The 21,467-nt window shown below is 42.5% G+C and overlaps 1 protein-coding gene across 1 annotated transcript in view; it reads right to left on the reverse strand.

Moving 5' to 3' along the window:
• ADAMTS3 (ADAM metallopeptidase with thrombospondin type 1 motif 3) overlaps positions 1–21,201 on the reverse strand; it is a 250,743-nt gene extending 229,542 nt beyond the window's left edge. The window contains exons 1-3 of the mRNA XM_059385162.1: positions 21,112–21,201; positions 19,773–19,800; positions 895–1,301 (exon numbers count right to left, since the gene is read on the reverse strand). Of these exons, the coding sequence (XP_059241145.1) occupies positions 895–1,301; positions 19,773–19,800; positions 21,112–21,180 (504 nt within the window). The 5' untranslated portion in view covers positions 21,181–21,201. The remainder of the gene's footprint in view (positions 1–894; positions 1,302–19,772; positions 19,801–21,111) is intronic.
• Positions 21,202–21,467: the final 266 nt, after the last annotated feature.

Genomic DNA, 21,467 nt, shown 5'->3' on the forward strand with positions numbered 1-21,467 from the left:
AATAGCAAAAAATTCATGGTATTGTTGTAGAACCAGCTAAGGTAGGATAATTACAAGCAGGAACATAAGGAATATTTGAGAACTCCCAGAAGAGTGGCAAAACAAAGGGAATAGCTCTGAACTCCCAAGAAACAGCAGCTTGGCAACCATCGAAAGAAAAATGGTTGCTTTTTTGAACAAAGTCAACTGTGGATGAAAGGGGCATAAACATTGACATACTTTTCAAGTAACATCTGGGGAGACAAAACAAATAAGAATATTTCACATCTGCAGAGTGTGTAGAGAAAGGTCAGTTACTACTGGCCTCGACAACAAAACAGAAGAGCAATATATGGGTATTTCAGTTCAAACTAAAGAAAGAACTGACTCAAAGCCACAATGCAAAGGGAACTGCATCTCGTGTTTGTAAAGTAATGCTACTTGAACGAATTCTGACAAAGGATCTGCTCATTTCCCATTTTACCATTCTGTGGGGAAGTGAAAGAATGAATTCAAGATACTTTCTTTAAGAAGATATCCAAAGTTTCCACATAAGACGTGAAATACTATCATTTTGGAAGAATCTACATTTCTTTAAAAATTTTCAGAATGCTTTGAAAGATATAAGGAAATGAAATTCCCCAGTGTAACACAAGTGAACACATAAGCAAAAAAATGCTAAAATAGGTATCTTTTGCTTCTCAGAATAATGCTGTCTTTGTGGCAAAATGAAGCCAAAGCACACATCTTTGACAGTCAAGTCCTTTCTCAAGCTCCTTCCTGAACTTCAAATATAGTAAGGCTTCCTTTCCACCTATCCCTTCCAAACCATGCTGGAGCCATGCTGGCCTCCCACACACCTGCAAACACACACACACACACACACACACACACACAGAAGGGAGTGACTCTTACCAGACCGTCACAGTTGCTAATGGCAACAAAGGTTCCTGGAATGTCCATGATGTCACCAACATAAGCACAGTTAGTCTGCAAAAGCTCTGTTTTCCAGATTCTTTCTGAAGCATTTCCTGATTGATGATCATCAGTGGGGTCAGTTATATTCTCTGACACCAGATCTGTCTCGTGCCATTCCACAACAGCCCCAGGAGCGACCAGCTGAGTGTTGGGCCTTAGTCGCAGATGAAAATCTCTTCCAAACGCAGAGATGTTAAAGAACAATTGCTCAGAGTCGGAAGACACGTCCCTCGGTGACCTCCTTTTGTGAATTGCAGAAAGAATATGGGAGAGATAGTGTCCTTCAAAATTTGTGCTGACTGGAGTCACCAGCTCATACTCACTCTGGTTCTGTATTGGTAAATCTGTAGGGTGAAAAATAGAATTGTAGAACCCTGTGTGACAAGAGAACACAGGAGGACATGACATAAAGTGCCCCACCTCAGAAGGCTGTATGTCAACTTGCATAATAAATATATTCCTGAGCCATCTCATTAAGTATGAAATTTTGAGAACTCGGATCATTTCTCAACTATACTTAGGTAACTCTGGGTTCCGTCAATGGTTTTCTTTTTTAAAAATGTACTACAATGTGAATATTCATACCTCATTTATATGTTTGAGACTATGAATATAATAAGTTTCCATAAATGATATCTGGTTTGCTTACAATCAAGACATGATCTCAGCTCATTTATTATGGGCATAATTGACACCTGTTATAATTTTTTTAACAAAGTTGTCACTATGTAAAAGAATTTTTTTGATTGTTTAACTTTTTTCCCTATAAAAATCCTAGAATTTATATTCATTATAATAACCACTTTATGTTGCATTTATGGTTGGCCTATAATTTTATACACTGTAGTTTATAGTGCTGTAGTTTATACATAATTTTTCCATCATAACAAACCTAACAATCACACCTCACAGGTAAGGAAACAGATTCAGGAAGTATGTGCCCAAGATCATGTAACTGTGAAGCCTGGATATCAATCCAACTTATACTCCGAAGCCCGTACACTCCTACTCCACTGAGCTGTGCCCCAGAGATCACAGAACATTTGCAGAAAACAAGGAGAATGGGTAAAAGAAAAGCAGAAATCATAATCCATAAATTAAATATGTAGATGTTGGTCAGTTAAAAGCAAATGGCAATGCCATGTGGCAACAAATTCCACACCTGGGACAGGTTCTCATTTTAATATTTATGTCTGCCTGGAACCTGCCTTGCATGATGCGTGGCCAGCTACAGGTTAAACCCAATGGCACAACTAATTCCCCTCGTTTAGCCAAATATACTATGTCTGTTGAAATGCAAACACCCTGGGGAAAGATAACTCAATGAATAAACCATTTATCCCTTATTAGAAATAATTTGGAAGCAAGACAGTGGATCCTGGAGAAGGATATGAGGAGAAGGAGGAGAAAGGGAAACAAGCAAAATCTGTAACAGAAATTTAAAAATCCCCCACCTTCATGATTCCAACCTAAGACTAGTCCTGCAGTATGTAAAAGGACCCTAAAAATTCCATGACCTACGAATATCTCTCGCCTAGAGCAATCACGTGTACATCATCCAACAAATCAAAGCGTAAGACTCATAACTGAACTATAACATTGCTGATCTTAAAGTAACCTTATCGAATATGTTCATTCTGTTCCTGCTTTTTAAATACTTCAAACAGTGTATAAAATATCAGAAGACAAAGGAAGGCATTTTACAACTTGGAAATTCTCTGAATGCATGCTTGATACCATTATGCCATTTAGAATGCCCGATGTATTTAAACAAAATACTCTTCTTTATTAAATGCACAGATCAAATAGTTACTAGGCAGAGGAGTGAGGACTGTTGCCTCCCAGAGTAAAGTGAAGCCTGGCTCCAACCCTGGGAGGAGAAGCAGAGGCACGATACCTGCTTTGTGAGTTCTCTGGACCAGAGTCAAGGACCCACACTAGGCATCATCAGCATTAAGCACAGATGCAAAGATGTCGTCTCTCTTACAGCTTAATCCCTGGGGAATACTTTTGTAGCTTCTGGCTTATAGAAAGAACTCGAAATTTTAAGGCATGATCTCGAGTGTTGCAGGAGCAGAGTGATGGAGGGGAAGCTCTCCACAGTAAGGGGTGAATCAGCTCTCGGATGTAGACTGACAAAGCCTAACCCCAACTAAGTACAAACTCCTTACGGACAAGAAACTCCCCCATTCAGCTTGGTATTTCCAATATCATCTAATACAAGATTTTGTACACGCCACGGTCTCTTGTCAGTAGGATTTGTCTAAGTTAGTAACGTAGGTAACCGGAGAACCTTTGCTTTGCCCATGCTGACTTACAAGATATCCTACCAGAGGGCCAAGGGCTTCTGGCTGCACGAGTAATCCCACTTATAACTCTTTCTCTAACAATTCATTCACTGTTTCAAAGGAAGGAGATTTCCCATCTCCACCGAAGGAAATTCACACGCCCAAAGTCTAGACAATATACTGATGCCTGGATTAAGTTACTAGAGAACTAGAAAATTCAGGAAGAATGCAAGCAGACTCCTCCACACCCAGGAGGACACCCAGAGCCTCAGGCTTACAGCACAACGTGCATCCTAGATTCTCTGGGACAGTTCCATTTTCCACTGTCAGACAGTATGTTCTGCATTTTTATACAAAATAAAGATGGCATATTTCTACAGAGCTTGGTCTTCTCTGATGCTAAATAAGAAGTCCTTCCTAAAATGTACACATAAGACACACTGCTGAAATTAACCCCAGAATGAGTGATTTTCCAATTAGGAATTACTGTAACCAAAGGAAAAGATGCAGTTAGTGACCCCTCAGGCTGCCACCCCCCTGAGCAGTAGTTAGCAGAACTGACAAAGGAGCTACCGGGACACCTGCCACTTATTGGCAGGATAAATGCTGGGCACTGTGCTTTGTGATCAAGAATATACCATCTCTACAGCACCCGAGTAGCTCAGTCGGTTAAGTGTCTGCCTTTGGCTCTGGTCATGATCCCAGGGTCCTGAGATCGAGCCCCGAGTCTGGCGCCCCGCTACCAGGGAGCCTAACTCCTCCCTCCCTTTATCCTGCTACCCCTGCTTGTATTCTCTAACTCTCTCTCTCTCTCTGTCAAATAAATAAATAAAATATTTTAAATATATATACCATCACTAATTCTCACAGCAATCGCAGCAAGTGGGTGTTCTCCCTAGTTTATCAATGAAAAAGCAGGCCTAGGAGACCTCACACATTGCAAGGAAGAAGCCAAGGGGAAAATTCAATTTTTATCATTTTGACACTGAGGACCATGCTGCTATGCTCTTATTCACTTCAAAATGGATAGAACATCTTGCTGTCGATTTCTAATTTAAGATCTGACTTATAAAGGAAAACTAACACAAGAATGACCATGTTCTGTCTACCTGCAGCTAGACAACCAATATTGCCTCCAGTGTAGTCTCGAAAATTTCTGTTAAAGGCTCTTAAATTGGGAAGGCTCTTAAATTTGCTCTTTGGAAAGCAAAAAAAAGGTGGGAGGGGGTGGCGGGGAAAGCTCACCACCATCAAAAGTATTTTCATCTCAGATTACAATCATACAAGCAAATTAAATTATACCAGCGGTAAGTTACTGTATTCAGACATGACAAACTTCACAGGTCCAAATCCTTCCACAAAGCAGGACAGCCTGTGGATAAGGAAGGCACTGCACCATTAGAAAGCAGTAAGTTAAGTCCGTGCATGACCCTGACCAAGTTCTTCAGTTTCCCTCAGGTTCAGTGTCCTCAGTTGTTAACTGGAAGCTAGAAATACTTCCCACTGCATAGGTCTAGTGAGAGGTTTAAATGAGATTATGCAGAGGATGCAATAAATGTGAGTTATTGAAACCTTCAATGCAAGGTAGCTACTCATTCAAAGACTGCCAATGTGCAATTTTAAGATTCGAAACTATATAACCACCAGCAGAGACCGCCGAAGGGCCACGGCAATTCGTCTATAAAGGTTTTCGTGGGCCATAAATTCTACAAGCACAAATGGCTGGAGCCACCATAAAGCCACACTGTGTCACCTGAGTCACTGAGTCACCTGAACAGGACTCAGATGCAGTGAAGCTCCCACCCCCGACTGGCGTCTGTGCACACGTGGTCCATCTTCCTCCAGGCGCTACGGAGAAGCTGCCTGTGGTCATACCTAGGAGCAAACTCTCCACTCGTGCACCTTATCCTAACCCCTCCGGCCTCTGCAAGAGCTGCCTCTGCAACTGTCCTCTCCTCTTTCCGTATCCGTTTCCCCACATCACTAGATCATTCCCACCGACAAATAAACAAGCTGCCCTCTTATCTCCCATCCTTAATAAAAATCCTCTGACGTCACATCCCACTCCGGCTAAAACCCCATCACTTCATGACCCTTTATAGCAAAATGCTCCAAAAGGTTGACTACAAGAGATGTCCCCAATTCCTCTCTTCCCACTCTTGCTCCTTCTCGAGCCTGATCCAATCAGGCTCTTGAGGTCACTAGAGACCCCATGTTGCTAAAACCAATGGTCCACACGCCCGCTCCTTCCTTGCTGCTTCAGCAGATTCTGACCCAGCTTATTTCTCCTTCCTTCTTGAAATAAGTTCTCTACTTAGCTTCCAGAACATTGCCCTTGTGGCTCTCCTCCTTCCCCCGTGATCTCTCCTCCTCATTCTCCCTTCCTCGCATCCCTTGGTTTCTGCAACTTGCATACACGGCCGAGCCACAGGACCTGGTCCTTGGACTCCTCTCTCCTGCATTTACCCTCTGCAGGATGGTAAGTTCATCCCATGAGTTTGAGTGTCTTTACCATCTTTTATCTCCGGCCCCGGCTTCCTCCATGGGCTCCTCTCTTGTCAACTCCATTGTCTTCCCAGGTGGACGCTCCCTAAGCCCTCCAACCTCCAACTTAACATTCCCAGAAGTAAACTTCCTCTCTCCCTGCTCTAAGGTCAGTAACCGGCAACGCTATCCTCTTAGCCACTCAGAGCCAACACCTGGCTAAACCACCCTTGACTCTTGTCACATCACAAATCAATTCTCCAACAAATTCTATTGACTCAGCCTTCAAAGATGCCACCGAACAGTGACCTCAGCTCACCACCAGCCCGGCCACTACCCTGGTCCAAACCAGGGGTCCCAGTTTTTATTGAGCCTCATACCTGTTCTGACAGGTCAACTCCTTGTTCTTCTCCTCAAAACCCATCCCAGAGTGAAATGGGTTTGCTCTGTCCCACAGCCTGGTACTGAGAATTCTCACATCTCCAGGCCGCTGGGATGGCTTTCCTCTGGGATGCCCTCCTCAGTTCCTTCAGGTGTTGCTTTACTGTGAGCCTCTCTCATGGAGCTCGGTCCTGACCAGCATCCATCTCATCACTCTATCCTCTTTCCGCATTTTATTTTTCCCCACAAAACTTACCACTCGCTCTGACACACCATAAATTATACTTATGTGTACTTATTGTTCCTTCCACTAGCGTATGAGCTCCAGGAGGGCACAGATTTTTATCCGTTCTCTTTCTACCGCTCGCCAATGCCTAAAATAGAACCTGAAGGAATGAATGGATGAGAGCAGACTGAGCCCAAGGGTGTATCTAAAATTAGAATGTGGGGCACCCGGGTGGCTCAGTGGGTTAAGCCTCTGCCTTTGGCTCAGATCCTGATTTCAGGGTCCTGGGATCGAGTCCTGCATGGGGCTCTCTGCTCAGCAGGGAGCCTGCTTCCCCCCACTCTCTCCCTCTGCCTGCCTCTGCCTACTTGTGACCTCTATCAAATGAACAAACAAATAAATAAATAAAATTAGAATGCACCATCTTTTCCCCAAAGAACAATTTATCACCAAGCAATCAAAGACAGCTAAGTAGACAAATTGTCTATACCTCTACAACCAGAATTTTGCTTGCAAAAGTTGTTTCTACTTCTCACAGCTCTCGCTGACCAGTAATTCAAATATTTCACAGTATCTAGGTCTTAGATTTAAGCTACTAAGAACCAGAAAGTGGATCTGGTCATTAAAACAGATCTCCTGGAATGCAGACACAGAGCCCCTCACAGTTAGAAACAAGTAACAGGAAACCAACCCCATTCTGCTATTCCTTTAGATATTCATAGAATATCTATAAAGGTCAAAAATAAAAATGACCTTGAAAACCATCTAATCTTTGCCTATTTCTTACAATGAAGGCACCTCAAGTAGATGTTTTTTGAGTTTTTTGTTTTTGTTTTTTGTTTTTTTAAGTTAGAGGTGGAAAGCCTTTAACCTGCTCCTGCTCTCTGTGAAGAAAGATTTTTCTCTGACTCTCCTGGGCCCCTCCATCTCTTAGCTCACCCTTTTCCCAGTTAAAGAAGAGTGATGTCTGTGATTGCTAAGTCTAGGAAAAATAAGAAGTTTGCAAAGCTCAGCACCTCCCTCCCCATTCTTCTTCCTCGGAAGGATCCTGAAAAGGAGCACAGGTTGTCCTTCACATCATAGGGCAAAAGCCCTGTCCTAGCCCAGCAGACCCTGTCACACGCCGCCTGAGGTATGTACTTCCTATCAAAGTGAGAGCCTCCTGTTCCCCTGGCCTTGTTTGTAAAGGATATATTTACTACATCTTTATATCTGCTATTTCTAACTTGTTCCCTCAAGCAAGTGAGAGAGCTGTGTTTTCATTCAAGATTTCCTCAGAAACTCAAACTACCTTTAAGAAAAAAGTATCATCGTATCTCCTCTGGATGACAATACTAACAAGTCTCCTTGTCAGAGAATTCTCTAGAATCCTCATTTGAGAGTTGAACTTAAAGCGTCTTCCTCCTTGGGTTGAATCAAAGAGACACATTCTTGTGAGGGAGAGAGAGAGAGAGAGTGTGTGTTTGTGAGAGATGTGTGTACATCTGTATATATACATACTAATATTAAAAATAATCTACATCTAAGTATTTGAGGAGGCAATGTTTTATGTTTCCATATACTTAAAGACCTTGTGGCTGATCAGACTTTGCATTTTAACATCAACCACATTAGAATTTTCTCACAGTTTCAAAATTGTAACCATTTCTGAGACTTTGGGCCCTTTTGCACATGTCGGTGTACTTGCACAGAACAGGCCCTCTCTAAATACACGCTGTAAGAAAAAAAGGAACTTCCCTCACACTGAAATTTGAACATGGCAGTTCTTTGCCTAGAATAATGTGCCCTACATTCTCTTCACCCCTAAAATATCTCAACCAAAACTCTCATTTTCACTTAAATATTCAGCTTGCCTTCCTGCCTTCACCATTTCTGTTCATGACCCGTTGATTCTCCCAAAGCCCCAGGCTAGGAAACGAACCTTGTATCCATTTCCCGCCCCCCATTCACTATCATTCACGTCCTACTGTTTTCTCTCTAGAAATTTCTGTCCAACTAATCCCATTTCTTCAGATTGCTTCAAGTCTTCGTCACCACACACCGCCAACCTCGAAGTGCCAAGTCCAAACTCCCCAACATCATTGCTCACTACCGAATACTGTATAAATTGTAAAAATATTATCTGAATTACTGCCAGGAAAATTGTTTCAAAGTCCCACATGTAAAATGCCTTAATTCTGCCACTTGCTACCTCTGTGATTTTGGTCACTTAAGACCTCCATGTCAGTACTCATCTGTAGATCGAGGGTAATAGTATTTAACTCACAGACTTGTAAAAATTAACTGACCTAATCCAAAGTGTTTAGGACACTATTTGGCACATAGGAAGGGTTCGATAAATGTTAGGTGTTGATATTACTAGGTTCTTCTCTCTGAATAGTTTCAGTGGCTCATCATCACTTCAGGATAAAACAGACTCAGAAAACTGATAGCTTTTTTCCATGTTAGACATGGAAATCGCCTTAAAGACCTCTACTAATCAAATCCTCTCTCTTCACAAATAACGAGCTGAAACTCGCAGACCAGATCACTGAACCCAAATCAAAACTAAACTGTCATTTAAGGCCCTCCACGCTCTGTCAGCCAACTTCTTTGCAACATCATTTCTCATTTTGGCCTACTGGAACATTCTAATGGGTTGCCTAGACCCAACTTAATCCCGTCTGTCCTCCAAGTCCTACTCTACCGTTCGCCCCCAGGGAAAGGACTGCTGCTTTCTCTCCATCTGTACAATTCCAACCTGGCCTGTCGGACCCGTCTCAAGTCCCATCTCTCCCAGAGTACACACCTTGTCCAGAGCACACCCCTGCTGGTCTAAGCCTCTTAGATCTCACCGTCATGCATTACCTGTATTAAGTTCTAAAAATCTCTATGGGAGAAAACTTATATGCTTGCTTCTGTCTTTTCAGAGATTTTAAGCTCTTTGGGATGAAGCTGTGGTATCTTAACTATGTTTAAGTGTTCCCTGCATACAGCAGTCTTTGGGGGGAAAAAAAAATCAATGGCAGTTTTTGGAAGTGGGGTTCTTGAGGGGGAATGTTTTCATAGTATGCCCCTGTGGCCCAAGCTCTGAGATCATCTTAATTCCTTCACACATTCAGTGTCCAAAGCTCACAACTGGGACAGGCAGCTTGGTATCCATCTAGTATGTTGTGCAGTGATATCCAAATGTCTCCCAGAGGTTACCAGATATCCCCAACACGTTACAAAGACCACACTATAGAATAGTAAGAGAACAGAATCACTAAAACTTCAAGGGACTACAGTACAAAGCTCACACACATCACTGCAACCGTTAGTTGATCTAACGAAGCCCAAAGCTACTCCTGACACAGACGATATTGGAACCCTTTGATTAATGCAATAGGGCTTGAGTTCCCAAACAAGGCAGGGAGAAGGTGGGGTACCCAAGGTCTGGAGTCAGTACTACGTTTAAATTCTGATTTCAGAGTGATGTGCATTTTGGCCTCTGCAAGCAAATTATCAAAATTAAGGCTGAGAGGTTGTAAAAGGAGGATACTAATGGATTCAAACAAGGTAAGGCACATAAAAGATTAGTACATCTTGTAACAATATAAGAAAAGAAAAATTAGCTGAGCTTATTATCGCCTTGACCATTCCCATCCAGGTGGAGCTGCAGAAGATTCCTTCCATGTCCCAGCACCTCTCAGGCCTCTCGTATCTCCACTCCCACCCCAGTCCGGTGTTTCTGACCAGAAGGGATCTTCGGCTCCATGCCAACCGAGGGCCCGAAGGCCAGGCCAGCCGAAACAACCCGCACTCTGTTACCCCACCCAGACACGGAGATTCTCTCCCAAGAATTGGTTGATGACTATAAAGAGAGAGTTTACACAGGCAATTTCCTTTCTCAGGTACAAATTCTCAGGATGCAACAATCTGGCCACAAGAAGGAAAGCAAATAAGCATTTTCAAGATCTGCTAAGGAAGCAGATCCAACAACATTTCCAAATCCTTTGCTGAGGGCAGGAGAATGAGTTTCATCGGAAATGACAGGAGCCAGCTGCTCCAGGAAAAATGTGAGCAAGGTGACAAGTAGACGTTAAGGAAGACATCACACGCTGAGGGCTTCCCAAGGCTATACACACCCACGGAGACGGGGACGCATCTTCACCGAGAGTCAGTTAAAAGTTCGTTGTGACACGTGCTGAACTTCTGAACACAGCCAAAGTCTTTTTCCTCACTTCATCTCCTCTAGGCTCTTACCACCACAAGGCAGAGAACCTCTTTGAAGTCTTTTACTTTAATTGCAAACCTACTCTCAGACTCAAAGATTTCTCATCAAGCTCTTGGAGAAAAAAGAGAGAAAGCCTTTTCTTTTTTCCCCTCATTAAGAAAGAAAAAATAGTTGTGAACTTAAAAATTCTTCACATTTTTTTAAATCTGGCTTTTTCATAAATATTTGTTGCAATTGCACAATGTTTACATTCAAGACAGTCACTTAGGAAAGAACAACACATTCCTTAGTGTTCCGGGTCATGAAATCAGGTAAAAGAAGATCTTTCAAGAAAAAAAAAGAAAAGAAGAAGAAAAATGTCCAAGTATTTTCTTTGTTTGCTACATTTTTTAAAATTTTACTTATTTATTTGACAGAGACACAGTGAGAGAGGGAACTCAAGCAGGGGGAGTGGGAGAGGGAGAAGCAGCCTTCCTGCTGAGCAGGGAGCCCGATGTGGGGCTCGATCCCAGGACCCTGAGATCATGACCTGAACCAAAGGCAAACGCTTAACGACTGAGCCACCCAGGTGCCCTGTTTGCCACATCTTAAAATGATCAAGTAATCAATAACAGAAGAAGAAGGAGAGAAGATATATTTTTTTTTTAAGGTGAGGCTCCATTGTCAAGATGTTAACATTCAATCTTAGTTTTTAAAGAAGCACATCTAATGGTTATATTTATTATCCCTGGAAGTTTTAAAGACTCGGGAGCTATATTAGACATTCTATAAATTAATATTTCTCATACACCTCACAATTTTTTGATGGATAATACTTTTAAAGATGAATATTGAGCCCAGAATTTAAAGCCAGGAAAACAACCATTTTTCCCCGGGGCCAAAGGCTGAGGAAAATAGGACAGATAAGAAATGCAAGCAGCATTTTTAAAGATTTCCACAGAAACTGACTTGTGGTGATTATACTTTCCAAATCTAAAATAGTCTTGCTCACAATATAACAAAGGCATGAGAGACTGGGACAGTCCACTAGGCCACTGTTTCAGCTTCCTATTGCTGCCATAACAAATTGCCACAAACGCAGCGACTTAAAACAATAATCATTTATTATCCTACAGTTCTGGAGGTCTGAAGTCTGAACTAGGTCACAGGGGCTAAAATCAAGGTGTCAGCGGGGCTGCATGTCTTCAAGAAGCTCTGGGAATAATCTGTTTCCTTGACTTCTCGAACTTCCAGAGGCCACACACGTTCCTTAACTCCTGGGTCCCTGCCTTCGTCTTCAAAACCAGAAACATCAGACCAAGTCTTTTCTAATGCTGCCATCTCTCTAGTTTTGTCTTTTTGTCTCCCTCTTTTATTTACGAGGACAGACCTCAGAAAATCCAGGGTCATCTCCCTATTTAAAGACCAGTCGATTAGCAACCTTAATTCCATGTGCAAACTTAACTGCTCTTGTTCATATAACAGAACATACTCATGAGTTCCAGGGATTCGGATGCAGACCCCTTGAGGGGGGGGGCATTATTCTACCTACCCCGCTGCCAGTTCCCAAGCAGTGTGCTGGGGCGCCCTCAGGCCACGGCATGAATACTCCTCTGCTCCCTGGCATCCGCCCTCCTTTTTCCTTAACCGCACCCCCGTGTGCCCTCAGGTTAACCATCCTGCATTCTTCTCAGTCCCCGTAAATCAAGAGTGAAATATCTCAATCCAGGCCACTCAGAGCACTGCATCCCCTGACCACAGCGAATGGTTCCTGGATAAGCTTATGACTCAAGCCAAGTAGCCAATCAACCTCGCTCCCCAAGGCGGGAGTCCGGGGTGGGGGGGCTATCAAAAAACAAGTGCTGGGGCACCTGGGTGGCTCAGTGGGTTAAGCCTCTGCCTTCGGCTCAGGTCATGATCCCAAGGTCCTGGGATCGAGCCCCGCATCGGGCTCTCTGCTCAGCAGGGAGCCTGCTTCCCCCTCTCTCTCTCTGCCTGCCTCTTTGCCTACTTGTGATCTCTCTCTGTCAAATAAATTAAAAAAAAAAAAAAAAGTGCTCTATCTAGTGGGGTGAAAGGCAGAATGAAAGCCTAGAAATGCTGGTGACAATACCAGCCACAGCCTGAGGGGCCACCAATCATATCCTGATAAAGAAATAGAACCAACGCAGGAAAATGAGAAGGAAAGAAGAGTTGGGGGAGGAGAGGGAAGGATTTCTGACATTGTCTGAGCCCCTGGTTCAGCTATACCTGACTCCGATCGCCTGATCAATTTTGTCGTCCTTAACAAGTATCAACTGGGTTCGTGTTCTTTGCATCCAAAGGAGTCATGATCAATACAGGAACTTTCTCTCAATGGAACTGGAAAGACTTTCCATAAGCAAGATGAAAAGAAGAAAGAATTCTGTCCAGTACACAAGAAATAAAGTTGTCATGGAGGCTGTATGCAGTAGTTGTCCTGCACAGTTCATTCCTTACCCAACTGCCCCCTGTGCTACCATATTCCAATGAGTTAAGCAATACTATATTGAGATATCAACATTCAGATAATACATGAAAATAGACCTCTCGAAGAGCTGTCACATGGCGAGCTGAGAGGCTGGAGAGTTTACAAGTCCTTGACACAGTAAATTAAGGTTCCTGGAAATTCACAGTGGTAGGCAGACCTACCAAAAATGTACGGATTAGAATGGGGTGGCTCTCACTGAGTGAAAGTGCTTTTTAAAAAGCACAAGACTAAGATAGACTACTAATAATAGCTACTATCCATTATCCTAGCTTGCCTCCCGTGTGCCAGCACTCTGTGAATCCTTTCCAGTTCTATGAACTAAGCAGTCGTAGTATGCCGATGTTCACACAGAAGAAAGAGATGCTTTGAGAGGTTAAAGTCAGCTGGAAAGTAGTAAACTATACAATGAACAAGGTTCTGTGCCCCTGACCGTGTAATGGAAGAATGGCAATGCGTATTAATAGGTCATCTATTGGATAAGCTGGTTATGTTTTAGATTAAGAAATGTAAAAGAGAGATTTTTACATATAAAAGAACTCAAGCTCATTTGAAGAATGATTTCAATCATTTTTTTTAATTCATGTGCATATACACGTGGAAAAATACAAACACTAAATACGAAGAAAGATTGTAGGAAATGTGATTTAACATCTAAGATCCCAGTATTTGAAGATTCATATGTTTAATCCTATCTTACTTCCCACGAGTTTCCTAAATGTTTTCTTTTTCTTTTGTTTTTTTAGTCACTTCAAAAACAAGGTAGACTGTTTCATGCTGGTCACAATTTATTCTAAATTCCATGAAGATTCATCATGCTATCATTGACATGACCACAAAATCTCTCCTAAGGATTTACAGTTAGTCAGCAAAATCATGTAAACATATTTGGAAAATCAGGATGGATAAATTACTTGTGGGAACAGAGATTCCTAAACTAGGAAACTCTTCCCACGCTTTACTATCCATTTGAAAGAATAATACAACTCTCAAATTCTATGAGATGGATGAATCTTCTCATAGCACTACTAAAATTTACAAGAATTTTGTGTAATTGATGACACTTTGGGGTATTTGATAACTAGAATAATGATTGATAACTAGAAAAAGGATTAATTCATTACATATTTCAAAGACTGCAAAATCAAAGATTTAAAAATTATACTCAGATTTAGGGAGAGCAGAGCTAAAACTAAGTTAAGACTGAAATTTTTAAAAATCAACACTTCCCTATACCACTAGTAAAAGTTCAGATCACACAAACTTCTTTAAAAGCCATCTGTCTCAGCAATCAGCTTCTAGGGCCTTCTCCTAGAGGAGTCCCGTGAAAAGCAGGCAGCTATCTATATACAACACTGGGGGGCAACGTTCATTGTCATGAGAAAATACGTGTCATTAGGGAAATAAGCACATACATTAAGGTTTATCAGGATAATGAGATTAAAATTATGTCTAGAAGGACTGTGTAATGTTATGGAAAACTATACTAAAATAGGAAACAAAACAAAAACAGGTATAGAAAAATAATCCACACAATCTATGTACTGAAAGATGACTGAGTAAGAATATGCTAAGTTGTTAACAGTTCGGTACTTAAGAAGATTGTCAGAAATCTGGGGAATACAGAAAAACTAAAGAAGACAATTATAATGGGCACATGTAAAACGTCTATATTCAGAAGAAAAACTAATTAAAAAGAATTAATCCAACAATTCCTAATAATACACACATCACAGTTCAGGAGTAAAAGCTGATCTCTATTGGAGCAACACAAAGAGAAGGTTCCCAAAATTCTGGCATGAGAGTTCCATCTAAGTCATCACTGTCAACATATCCAGTCCAAGTAGCATAACCAAATCCTTCCTATTGAAACCATTCATGATTTTACCAAGCAATTTGGAATTGTCCCTAATGGCTTTCCAAGGTAATCTGGCTTGGCTACCCACAAGCAAAGAATGCTTAGAGATAATCATCCTGGAAGCAGAAGTGACCACGGGGATTTCTTAACATTTCTGAGCAACATTATGATGATTTGGTACAATGGCAAGAAAAAACAATGAATGTATGAGGAAGAAATATTTCAGCCAGACAGCAACAATAAATTGCTAGTAACAGATTAACATGTTACACTAAATAAGATCTTCATCTACAAAGCTTAAGCATTTGATATTAGCCATCATGAGGCCCAATGGAGGGAGCGAAGCTAAATCAATGACGTCAAATGCATGATCTTTAGGTACAAGAAAGAACAATGGTTATAGAGGTAGTTAAAATTCTAAATTTTAAGCCTTTAAACTCCTTTAAATCACACATTTCTGTATTGCTCCTGGCAAATTGGGTGGTGAGATTTTAATCTTAGGTTACCTTAATTCCGCTGATGCCTGAAACAGAGCAAATGATCTCAAGCAGACATTAGTGCAAAATTAGTGGGCGTTCCCAACCTGCACGTGATTCTGTTCAATTTACCAAATCTTGCTGAACAGAAACAGAACAGTGTAAGAAACCAATCAACCTAGCTCCCTGAGCTTTGTGGAATGAAAAGAGAAGTCACGAGGAGCCTTGGTAACACTGAATCATTAACTGTAGAGCCATTATCACCATCCTTATTTTCTTAGGGACTAATGAAACCTGAGGAGGGGCACAGACCCAGAGCATTTAAGAAAAGACAGAACACAGGTAAATCCCAATCTAATATCCTGCTTACTTGATCTATGCACTGAATAACAAATATTTGAGGTCCCACAAGGTACCAAGCCCAGTTTTATATACTGGGGATACAGCAATCATCACGACAAAGTGTCGGCTCTCATGAGGTCTACACCAGTAGATACGCCTACTATAAGCCAAGGACTCAATGAAGTGACTCACACTAAACCTTGAAAAGCAAATAAAGACCTGCAAAGGATGAAACAATATTTCTCAGTAAACTGGATATTTGAGAGAACAAGATTAGCGGCCTTATTTTGTTAAGAATAAAAAGTAATGGAATTTGAGACTTGGAAACAGAAATAGGGCAGAGAATGATAGATATGCCCGATTCCGAGAGGTGAGTGAGGGAACTCAGCCCAACACCAAAGCCTCACAGTGATTCTTCTTCTAATGATGCTCAGGCAGTATCTGAGTGGCAGCTTAGCAAACAAAGGGCTCAGAGGATCCTTCTGCAGATTCTACACATCTCCAGTTTCTACAGAACCATGATTATTTCCTGGGCCACATGTGTCCTTACCCAATCGGACCAGCCAGGCAGCTGCCCACAATTACCCTAGGCAACTTCCCAAGGCCATACTCTGAGTCAGAATGAAAACGCTCCCTGATACCCCACAGATGCTAAGTGAGTGTGTCAGGAACCACACTTACACATATATGCACAAAGCATACACACTCACACACGTAGCTCTGTGTACATACGTGCACGTCTGTATACATGTGTGAGTGCAGGTATGTGCGGGTGCAGACAGGTAAGAGGTAAGGAGCTCCTCTTTGGTTGACCAAGCAGCAGAGAAGTAGGTCAGAGTTCAAAGCCTATTTGCCCATATTCTCTGGGGTGAATCATACTTTCCCACATACCAAGAAGGCATTTTCCCACTCGGTATAGAGAGAAGGAAAGAAGAAAAGGTCCGTCCACACACTACATAGGTGATATTTCGTTATACATTCTCACCTGCCCTCATCACAACCACCTTCTTGCTACATAAATACAAGCCTTCCTACTCTAGGGCCTGAAGCATATTAGACATATTTTTTTATTGCTTTCTGAAGCACATATTGCTTTTTTATTTTTAATTTATTTTATTTATTTAATTTTATTATTTCATTTTATTTTTATTTATTTTTATTTGATTTGATTTACTTATTATTTATTTATTAAAAACACTAAATACTATTTTATTTTATTTTACTTATCAAAAGCACTTCAAAATTGGCAAAAGTAACCTGTCCTGTCAGAAGTCAGGAGAGTGGTTTACCCATCACGTGGGGATAGTGCTAAGAAGGTGTAAAAAGTTGTACTTCTTGATCAAGACGCTAGTCACACAGGCGAGTTCTCTTTCTGAAGGGCCAGCCAGGTGTGTACTTACAGGCACCACCCCGCATGCATAGTATACCTCAGTGCAAACTAATTTTTTTAACTCAGCTTCTTAATAATTTGCAGTTTGTCACTAATCTACAGTTCTCTCTTCCCAAGACATGAGATTTTATAGAAGTCATTCAGAACCATGCACTCCTCTCTAGCCAATTTGGAGACCAATAAAAATAATTAATTCTACAAGCCTTATTCATCTTTCCTAATCGTACCACTAATCAAATTGCACCTCCAAGCAGTTATATAAAACCACTTTTCAATTAATTCTTGGGAAAAAATTACTTAATTATATGTAGAAGAGGGCATTTTACCAAACTTTCAGGTTAACAACACCTCTGCATGTAGGGACAAGGGAAAGAAATCTCATTCCTATACACAGATTTCTTAAAATGTATTTTTAAATCCCTTTTAAGAGCTACATAAATGATTATATTCCCAAAGCCGAATGATAGCTACATGTTCACTATCACAGGACTCATGAGTCAAACCCATTTTTAATCGTTATCTCTTCTCTTCACTCAACTTGAAAATGGTAAAAAAAAAAAAAAAAAAAAAAAAAAATGGCAGTAATAAAAGAGAGAAACCCTATATAGCAGAGGAACTTGGGAGAAAGAAAATCTCCAGCAACACAATCTAAGAGTCCCCTGCTTTCCCCTCTTCCACACTGCTGGTCATCTTCCTCTATCAAATTTAAGCACACCTGTACCTCCTCCTTCTCTTAGAAACATGCAAGTGGGGGCGCCTGGGTGGCTCAGTGGATTAAGCCTCTGCCTTCAACTCAGGTCATGATCCCAGGGTCCTGGGATCGAGCCCCGTGTTGGGCTCTCTGCTCAGCAGGGGCCTGCTTCTCTCTCTCTCTCTCTCTGCGCCTGCCTCTCTGCCTACTCGTGATCTCTCTGTCAAGTAAATAAATAAAATCTTAAAAAAAAAAAAAAAAGAACCATGTGACTGAAGTATTTATATTAAAAAAGGACTGGACCAAAGTCTAACTCAGGGCCTCTTACAGGAGGGCATCATGATGCTATCGGAAAATTTAATCAAAGCATATATTTTATTCCTTTAATAGAATAGGTAATCTTTTTTATAGAACGGATAATCTTTGAAAGAATAGGTAATCTTTATTCTTTTTTTTTTTTTGCAGGCCTCGAACTCACAACCCAGAGATCAAGACCTGAGCTGAGATCAAGAGTTGGACACTTAACCAACAAAGCCACCCAGGTGCCCCTAGGGTGGGCCGTCTTAACACAGTTTTTTAATTTACAAATTGAAAAGGTGGGATGTTTAAATAATCAAATGTTTAACCGATAAAAAAAGAAGATAGTTTTCTACTTGTTCGAGGATTTTTTAAAAATCCTTCTTTTAAAAGACACATATTCATGACTGTTATCAGCTACAAATAACAAATGTCTCTTCACAGACACTGCATCTTTTATGCAGTTCTTGGTCACTGTCTTCCCCTCTGTCCTACCTTACTATGGAGGTCTAAGCTTGGAGAAGAGTTCCAACAATGCCAAACCCTGCACAGGAAGGGAGCACGCTGACAGATGACAGAGGCAGCTACATATGGACAGCTCTGGGCCTGGATCTTGGGGTCCCTCCATTAGTTCACAAGTATGGAATCTTCCCAGCTCTCCACTATGCACTCTAGCTGGGAGCTGCAGAGCCTCCCAAGCCTCATCTTCTCCAAATCTGAAACAGGCACAATGTGTGCAAGTGCACACCTGATGTGCACAATGCATGTGAGTAGATGACACAATGCACACAAAGCAATTAACACGGTGCCCCATGCACCGTACACAAGCACGGACAGGTAACTATGCTTGTGGTAATCAAAACTTTTCATTTCAAAGGGGACCTTACAATATCATCTGACAAATACAGCATTTAGACTAATACTCTGCCAAAAAGAAAATTTATCTTTAAAGTAATCCAAGTTAAATGTGTATAAAAAGACTTTGAATGGAGCTTGGCTTCTGGCCAGATGACTTTCAGTCTCTGAATTCAGAACAAATAAATAGCTTCAAAAACAAAAAAAAAGATCATGTGGACTTTGGAGTGACCTATTCCAAGTCCCTTAGCCTCTCTGAGCCTCAGTCCTGTCACCCATAAAATGGGAATAATTCCCACATCCTACAGTTTTAGACATTATTTGCAAAATGCCTAATAATATCTTGCACATTAGCAGATAGTTATTGCAAAGCATACGGAATAAGAGAAGTCATCAAAAAGCTTATACAAAGCTGGAAAACTTTTAAGAGAAAAATGTTCATCCTCTCTCATTTTTCCCCTTCTTTGTAGCATCCTTACACTTTGCCTTCCATTCTAATCAGATGTGCCTGTCCTTATGCAACAAGAGTTGATTTGATTTGACTTATCTCCATGTCTTCTTCCAAACTCTACATCATCCTCCAAGTACCTTGGAGTGGCTTGTCCAGGGACAGTAAAAAACTGACGCATCACAAGTCCAATGGCAGAATTTTTATATCCCTTTAACTCTGTCTGAGAAAACTGGGACCCTCCTCTATTAAGACGAAGAGAAGAACAGCGGTGTTCCTAAACTACGTTTTTTTTTTTAAACCACCAATGGGAGAAATTTCAGAAACAATATTTTAATTTGCTTATTTCATTCTCTACTTTCTACCAAGATAAGAAAGATATCTGAGAACAAGGCTTACCTATTTGCACCATTTCTTCATTACCAGCCTGTAAAGGAGGGGAACAGTAAAAAGAAACAGTTACTGGGTTTCATCTTATCACCTTGTACGTTTTATTTCTACCATTAACGCTTTTCAGGAGCTAATCAGGAGATGCCGGAGATGGGGACTGGTGCCTGAAGGCTGCGCCTGGGTTTCTAGGTTCTTGCGGCAAGAGAATGAGCCAATTAGTAACAGTTTGGAACAGGGAGTGGTTTCCCCGTTTTAATTTTAATATGTCTAAAGCCAGCAAAAATAAATACTGACATTCAATATTCTTTTCTTAAAACTCAGATACTGGGTGCGGATTAGCCAAGAAAGCCTCTGTATTCATAGGCGTGAAAAGAAACCTAAAAGGGGGCCTGACAGATCAGATTTGAGGTCAAGAATCCACCAGGCAATCTTCTACTTTTGAACCTACGGCCAGAACCGGGCAGACCGGAGAAGCTACAACAACTCCCAGGGAAATTCTGTGCCCCAAGTCCCACGGGCCCTGAGCTGATGTGATTTACAACAGACGGCGGGGCCGGCCCGCGAGCCTTCTCCCGCGATCTTCCGAGAGCATCGGCTTCACCTTGAGCCCCCGAGCGTGGGGGCTGGGCCGCGGAGCCGAGGGGCCGCGCTCCACTGCGCTCGGGAGGAGGAGGAGGAGCCGCGCCGAGGGGGAGGGGGAGGGGAGGACCGCGGCGGCGCCGCCAGCCGCTGCCCAGGAAAACGCAGGGCAGGAAGCGTCCCCGGCCCCCCGCCCCAACTGTCAAACCCCAGCCCGGCCGCGGTCCTCCCAGGACACGTGTCTGCCGGATCGCTCCCTGCCCGGCCCGGGGACTTCCTGCAACCCCCGCCTCCCGCTGCCCGAAAACGCGGTGAGTCAGTGCGGAGGAGAGGGAGCCCCGCGAGCCCGACGCGGGCGGCCGCCGCGCGGGGATCCCGGGCGCCGCGTCCGGAGCTTCATTCAAGCGCCCAGACCGCCCTCCGGATCGGGGAGACCCAGACGGCCCGGCGAGGACGCGACCTGGCTGCACTTTGTCGCCACGAATCGTTGCGAATGCCGCAACGGCGGGGTGGGGGTGGGGGGGCGCTAGGTGGGACGAGCCGGGGCTCCCCGCGTGGGAGTCGCGACCCAGCCCTGCAATCCCACCCCTGCAATCGGCCCGGAACACCCCGCAGGCGGCGCCCAGCGCTCGGACACCGCTCCTGAAGGCGCCAGATAACAGGGACGGGTGGGAGGGGGGAGGAGGGAAGAGAGGAGGGGAAAGAGGGGAGGAACTTTTTCGGGAAAAGGTTGGGTTTGAGTTTTTGATTGTTATTATTTTCCACTTACTTGTCCATCAGCTGAAGTCCTAACCTCTACCAGAGCGGCTGCTATCAACCAGAGTGACAGGAAAACCATCACGAGTCGAGTTCACTTTTCGACTACTGGGCGAAGCCAATGCCCAGAGCAAACCCCCCAAAATAAGTTTCTTTTAAAAAAAAAAAAAAAAGAAAGAAAGAAAAGAAAAAGAAAAGAAAGAAAGGAAGGAAGAAAGAAAAAAAAATGCAGAATTAAAAAAATAAAAAAAACCACAAGTGATCTTCTGTGATTTGCTTCAATGAAAATGAAATGTGAGCTCTGAGACCGGCCCCTCGGCTCGGCTCGGCGTCCTTCCCACTTCACCTTCTCACCCCGTCCTCCCAAAC

Source organism: Mustela nigripes, chromosome 1 (genome assembly GCF_022355385.1).
Source record: "Mustela nigripes isolate SB6536 chromosome 1, MUSNIG.SB6536, whole genome shotgun sequence".
Lineage (NCBI taxonomy): Eukaryota > Metazoa > Chordata > Mammalia > Carnivora > Mustelidae > Mustela > Mustela nigripes.